This window comes from Saccopteryx leptura, chromosome 5 (assembly GCF_036850995.1).
Source record: "Saccopteryx leptura isolate mSacLep1 chromosome 5, mSacLep1_pri_phased_curated, whole genome shotgun sequence".
Taxonomy (NCBI): Eukaryota; Metazoa; Chordata; class Mammalia; order Chiroptera; family Emballonuridae; genus Saccopteryx; species Saccopteryx leptura.
In genome coordinates this window covers 162,686,543-162,693,447 of record NC_089507.1, presented here as the reverse complement: position 1 = coordinate 162,693,447, position 6,905 = coordinate 162,686,543, and the positions used below count along the sequence as shown (strand labels likewise).

At 43.2% G+C, this 6,905-nt stretch overlaps 1 protein-coding gene across 3 annotated transcripts; it reads left to right on the top strand.

The window, feature by feature from the left end:
• Positions 1 to 4,084: 4,084 nt before the first annotated feature.
• LOC136406405 (GTPase IMAP family member 2-like) lies at positions 4,085 to 6,260 on the top strand. 3 transcript variants are annotated; one of them, XM_066386460.1, is made up of 3 exons: positions 4,085 to 4,170; positions 4,274 to 4,333; positions 4,951 to 6,260. In XM_066386460.1, the coding sequence occupies exons 2-3, from the start codon at positions 4,303 to 4,305 to the stop codon at positions 5,937 to 5,939; spliced, it is 1,020 nt and encodes a 339-aa protein (XP_066242557.1). In that variant the 5' UTR covers positions 4,085 to 4,170; positions 4,274 to 4,302; the 3' UTR covers positions 5,940 to 6,260. The 3 variants fall into 3 exon arrangements, with proteins under 3 accessions (XP_066242557.1, XP_066242558.1, XP_066242560.1); XM_066386461.1 differs by having other exon boundaries at positions 4,085 to 4,187; XM_066386463.1 differs by having other exon boundaries at positions 4,115 to 4,129.
• The last annotated feature ends 645 nt before the right edge of the window (positions 6,261 to 6,905 follow it).

Here is a 6,905-nt window from a genome sequence, read left to right as displayed (position 1 = left end):
ACACACGCCGCTCACACAATGCACTCAAACACACAAGAAAAACTCATAATACATGCAAGTCACACACATATACTCACTCACAAACACAACATACACAAATACACACAAAACACACACTCACAAACAACACATACAAAAACAACACACATACACTCACAAACATGATACACACATATCATACATAGACAACAGACACACAGAAACACAAATACACATATATATACACCCACAAACATGCAAACACACCAACTTAACACATATAAAAATGCACTACACACACATACTCCCAAACGCAACACATACACAAACATACACACAGACACAGGCACACTCACCCACACCCTGGGATTTACCAAGGGGGCTGGCGGTTGAACAGGAGGAATGGCCATGTCCCCCGACTCCCAGGACTGTGGGCTCTTGTGAGTTCTCGGTTTCTCCTTTTGAGGCAGACACATTGTAGGTTTCTGGGAGCCTTGACTGGAATAGGTAGGACAAGGTATCACAGACTTTTGAATACAAAGAATCCATTTCTTATATTCTTCAGCAAACCCTGGTGGAAAGCTGCGCTCCTGCAGAGCTGGAGACAGAGGGCTGCCTGCTGTGCTGAGAGACAGGAAATGGGTGGGAACACCCAGGCCTGGCTGTTTGCAAAAACCCTGCTGTTTGCATGTCGCCTGCAGCCTCAGTAACAGAAGCAGGAAAAACAAGAGCAGGACACTGTTATTATTTTGACGTTGAGCTAGCATAACTAGAACTCAGAGGCTGAAGGAAAGGATTTTACCTGAGGGCAATGGTTGTTAACTACTCCCCCACTTTGGAGAACGGCCCGAGCGAGTCCTGTAGCTGTCCTACGCCTTCACTGTCGTGACAAACTCGATCTCTTTTCTTCCCCCAACTCCTCCTTCCTGTAAATATTTTCTCTCAGATCAAGACTTTGGATTTGAACTGAAATATCAGTTCTTCCTGAGTCTCGAACCAAATGTTTTTATATGAGAATGACACCATCGGGTCTCCTGAGACTCTGGTTTGCTGACTACTGATCTTTAGACTCCATAGTCACATGAGCCTATTCCTTATAATAAATCATGTGTGCCAATCCTTCATAATAAATAAATATTTTTATAATAATAAATCTCTTTATAGATGTGTCTACACACACACACACACACACACACACACACACACACACACACTCAGTGTCTGACCACTCCAAAATCTGTGTCCTGAGTGGTTCTAATATTTGCTTTGTGTCTTCAGGTTGTATTTTTCCTTCTACCTGTTAGCATGCCTTGTGATGTTGACAGCTGGATATGACATGTCAGATACTAGGAGCTGAAGTAAATAGGCCTACAGTGTTTTGTCTCACCTGATGTCTGTGAGCTTCCCATAGGATCCATGTTTTTGAGATTTGAAAACTTTTGATTTCTTTAACTTTTTAAAAAAATTTACAGTTGACATTCAATAGTATATTAGTTTCAGATGTATGGCATATTAGTTAGATGTTTATATACCTTAGGAAGTGGTTCCCTGATGAGTCTGGTACCCACCTTACACAGTTATGACAATATTAGTGACTATATTCCGGATGCTAAACTTTCCATTCCTATGACTGTTTTGTGACCATCAGTCTGTTCTTCTTAATCCCTTCACCTTTTCACGCAGTCCTCACTCCCCCAACCCTCTGTCAACTGGCAGTCTGGTCTCTGATGCTGAGTCTGTTTCTGTTTTGTTTGTTTGTTTTGTTCTTTAGATTCCACATATAAGCAAAACCGTACGGTATCTGTCTTCCTCTGACTTATCTCACTTAGCATAATATCCTGTAGGTCCATCCATGTTGTCGCAAACAGTAAGATTTAATTCTTTTTTAGGGCCGCATAGAATTCCATTGTGTACTCAATATAGAAAATTTTACTGTCAATTTTACCTCACTAAAGCCAGAAAATAAAATAAAATAGCTGGAAAATATTTAAAAATGAAAACCAAAAAACAATATAGCCAAAGTAATTGGGTTAATTATATAAAAGATATATTTATATTATAAATTATATATAAAATTAAGTTATATTCACACAATGGAATAGCATATAGCACTGAGAATACACAATCTACTTCTACATATTATATATAACGTGAACAAATCTCAAAATGTAATAAGCCAAAAAAAAAAAAAAGCCAGATACCAAAGAATACAAAGCCCATGATTACATTTATATAAAGAACAATAACAGCTAAAATTAATCTATTCTATTAGAAGTCCAGCCCGAGGTCACTGCTGGAGGGAACAACGTTCTGTTTCTTTACCTGAGTGCTGACTCCTCAATTGTGTTCAGTTTGTGACAATTCAGAGAGCTGCAAACTTACACAAGCCCTTCCTTCTGTGTACATTACACTAAAACAAAAACTTAAAATGAAAAAAGGAGATGGAACACACAAGCACATAGATAAGAAAAAGTATGTAATATACGTGAGAAGAAAAACTATCATAAAATGTCAGTAAATTCATAGTGCACTGAAGAATTTATTCAATGTAGATTATTTTTAAAGCCCCTGTAATTTTTTATTTTATACTAAAGAGGAAACTCAGTTTAAAAAAATGCAGATATAAATACACCAATAAGTACAGCCAATTTCCAGAAGCACTAACATAATCTCATACAAATACAATGAGCTTTGGGTTTGACATAGATTACATTATATTTGTTTTGCATATCAAAATTAGGAAATAGGTCCCTGTTAGTACTGTGATACGGAATGCTGTATTTTTAGGGACAGATTACTGATACTAAGCAGGAGTTGACTATGTTGTGTTGCACTTTAAGCACACTGAAGGGACTGCCTAGTGAAGGACCAGAAGAATTCAAGACAAAGTTATACACTGTGTGACAGAGTGGTGTTCACACACATCCAGGTCTCTCTGGTAGTGAGGTCAGGACCCTGCGATTACTCCTCATGGAAGGCTGGAGGCAGAGAGCAACATGTATCTCGGCTGGTCTGTGAATTTAAAGGCAATCTAGTTTCCTATTCTCTCTCCCCTGCTGCAATGGCTGTCAGATAAACAAGGAACAAGAACATTTGAAGGATCTCCCCTTGACTCTTTGATTTAATCTTCCTGAGAGTGTAGACATTTCCAGCTATTACCCTAGACACTACCTAGATCATCGTCTCCTAGAGGTGTGTTCCCTGGAATGACAGGGCTGGACAGGAAAGGGAGACAGGGGTCCTAGGGAAGCCAAGAGTGAGCCATTTCACATTGCTGTGAGGGTTGGTGACTGTCACTCTCCATCTGACTGGGACAACACAGCTTCTCTCAGGCTCCCCCTCTGTCTCACTCTGTGCTGTCCCCTATCAGAGGTGTCCCCTGACCCATGCCCTTCCTCCTCCCCCATGTGACTGCTTTCAGAACACTGGCTGCCTGTGATGAGGTTGACTTCCTTTTCAGGGCACCTTGGCATTTAGGCACACGTGTGCCGGCGAGGACACAGCCCCAGTGGGAAAGAACTTAATGGACCAGCTTCCCCAGGGGCCTTCCTGGCTTCCCTGTCCAGGTGAAGTCATTTTCTGTATTGACAAGAAATGATAGTCTGTCCGCAGGATAGCAAATCACTACTGATTACACCTCCCATGTGAACTGTTTGTTTTGCTTATGTGGCATAAGTGGGAATGTCAGACTGACACACGGTGGGGCTCTTCTGCAGCGGGGAAGCTCAGCGGAGGTGACAGGAAGAAGACTGACATGGGTTTCTGTTTTCTTTTTCTCTGGCGCTGAGCTGAGAGGTCACCAGTTTGAACGGGGGAGCCATCTGTTTCTTTTATCAGGTAAGCCCACCTTCTGGGAAAGTTGGGAAAGTTGTGCAGTCTAGTTCCCAGGTTATGCTCAAGTAAAATTATTTTAAAAAACACACTCACCCTATTTTAAGGGAACGGTTTAGAGTGACTTCCTTCAGCATATGTGAAGCCAGTTTACAGGAACTGTGAAGTTAATATAATTTAGATTACACATTACTGGCAGAGGTTCCTTAGCCAATGACTAGCCCTCACTGGAAAGAGTTTGGGCGTTAACATGTGGCCAGGGCTTTCTGTGCCTTTTCACTTTGGAGGTGCTGCCGGATCCAAACAAGACACTCACTGGGTGACTTTGGGGAAGTGACTTGTTTGTTCACCTTGTCAGCTATGTGTAACAATATCAGGCATGCCTGTGAATGTACTAGAAAAATATAAGGGTCTTGCATGATTCAGAACTAAAAGTTAATAGGTTGTTTTTGCTGTTTTCTAGGTCTCTGGTCTCTCTGTCCCTCAGGATCAATGATGGACCAAAATGAAAGTAGGCACTTGGGTAAGGAAGTGACTTTACCTGTGCATGCTTAATTTGCCTAATTCTGTGCCTATTTTAAATGCAAATCATGCTATTCTCTCTAAGCAGAATGCAAGCTATTAGCTGTTTATTCTTAAGGAAGAATTATTTTACACTGCCCTTTCCAATATAACCCCGGTCCAGCCACTGTATTGGCTGTTACGACCACACCCCTGCCCAGCTGAGATAAGGGGAGTGCTCCCTGGCCTTGGGCAGAGTCAGGGTGCTTAACTCACTTGGGGGTGCAACCCACAGTCCTGGCTCCGCATCTCCAGTTCCCAGAAACCCAGTCTTCAAGAGAGCCAGGCGGAGTGATTCAGGCAGGCCTTGCACAATGACACCCGTTTCTAAGCCCCTCTCCTGCCCCACCCCACCCCCAGTATGTTTTCTAGGATCCAACGTGGTAATACGCTATAGTCCTAGCGAAAGCCAGATGTTCAAAAACCATGATTAGTTTCTTTTATTTGATCATGGAGTTAGTTTCTATTTCCCAAATTCAAAATATCGCGAGTATCTTTTCCATGAGTGAGGATAACTCCTGATCATTAAAAATATCCCATCGGCATAATCAGTAGAATAATCACACTTGTGCTTAACAGGGCTCTGTATGAAGAACCAGCCTGGCCGGGGATCAGAGCTGAGGATCATCCTGGTGGGCAGAACAGGAACCGGGAAAAGTGCCACTGGGAACAGCATCCTGGGCAAGGGAGCCTTTGCATCCCAGCTGTGTGCCCAGCCCTACACTAAGACCTGCAGCGCCAGTCGGGGCAGCTGGGGCAACAGAGAGCTGGTCCTGATTGACACGCCAGACATGTTTTCTGGACCCGGCCACTCTGATGCCCTGCACACAGAGGTGCACAGGTGCTACCTGCTCTCGGCCCCAGGACCCCACGTGCTACTCCTGGTGACGCAGCTGGGCCGATTCACCAGCCAGGACCAGCAGGCCGCGCAGAGGGTGAGGGAGCTCTTTGGAGAGGATGCCCTGGGACACACAATTGTCCTCTTCACCCACAAGGAAGACCTCGCTGGGGACTCCCTGATGGAGTACATCCACGACTCAGACAACAAAGCCCTACGCATGCTGGTGGCTGCGTGTGGGGGACGAGCTTGTGCCTTTAACAACCGGGCGAGAGGGAGTGAGCGGGCTGACCAAGTGGGGGAGCTAATGGGTGTGATTGAGGGTCTGATGATGGAGAAGAGGGGGGCCCACTACACCAATGGGCTGTACCGCCTAGTGACAGGACCAGCGTGTGGGCCCGAGCAGTCAGAGGAAAGAGTAAAGGATTTCAGAGGGGCTCTTATACAGCACATGGAAACTCAGAGACGTCACACAACTGGGGCCAAAGAGAATTGCTTAAAAAGAGTCCTAGACAAAATATTAGTGTGGATTCTATTTTATATTCAGTTGTTTGTCAAATGGATAATTCTGTTATTTTTTGTATTGCTCAGAATAAGCAGGTTGTTTTACTGCTTACTCTGTTGCTTGTGCAGTTTAGTCTGTAGCTTACCATTAACTGTGCTCAGAATATTAATGGTAATTCCTGGACGGAACATTGGTCCAGAATGCAAGAGTCCTGGAGGACAGTGATGGACCAGTAACTATCACTGTGATATAGAGGGTGAGTCACCAGACCTCCTCTATACACTGCGGCACCTGACATCAGTAAGTGCTTCAGATGCTGCAAAGTGTTTAAACCTTAATAGCACTTCATTTATCAATGAACAAATTATTATAAAAGTTACTGTTTGTTTTGAAATATTATACAAAATATTTTTGAAAGCTGTATACATACAATTTCTTCCATTTGCAAATGTCTAAAGCCAGTTTTATGTTCTTAGATACTAATTTCCTTCTTTAAAATGCTATGATTTCTACTGAATTAAATAAAGATAAAATTTCTACTGAATGTAATAACAATAATGAGTAACCTGTAAAGTTCCTGAAATCACATCTCTAATTCTGTCCTTTCAACAATGAAACCAATTATACCCACTAACGACACACAGACACACTAACACAACTGGTGTCTGTCAGAGGCGTGTGTTCATTCGTACACACGTTAGTGGGCCCCTGCACAGCTGATCCTCCATCGTGGTCAGTGGTCACATTCAGTCCTTTTAGTAGAAAGGTCTGGGGGTAAATTCCTTCCTTTGACATGCCAACTGTCAGCGAGGCTCAACAACAAGCGAAAGGTGTACACAGCCCACACAGGTAGCTCAAGGGCCCAGCTTGGGTGATTGAGGAGGCTGTGCCACTGGACCCTCCAGAACACCTACTACATTAGGTCACTCTCTCAAGCCTGGAATACATAGCGGCTCTACCTGTTACATAGACTTACCCAATCAGACACAGGGAGATGGCCAAAATGAGATGACAAAGGAACATGTCCCAAGTGAAAGAACAGAACAAAACTCCGGAAGAAGACCTAAGCATGTTGGAGACAAGCAATCCACTAGAGTTTAAAACACGAATTATAACGATGCTCAGTGAACTTAGTGAGAACCTCAAAAGCATGAAAAAGGACCAGTCAGTAAGGAAGGATACACTAACTGA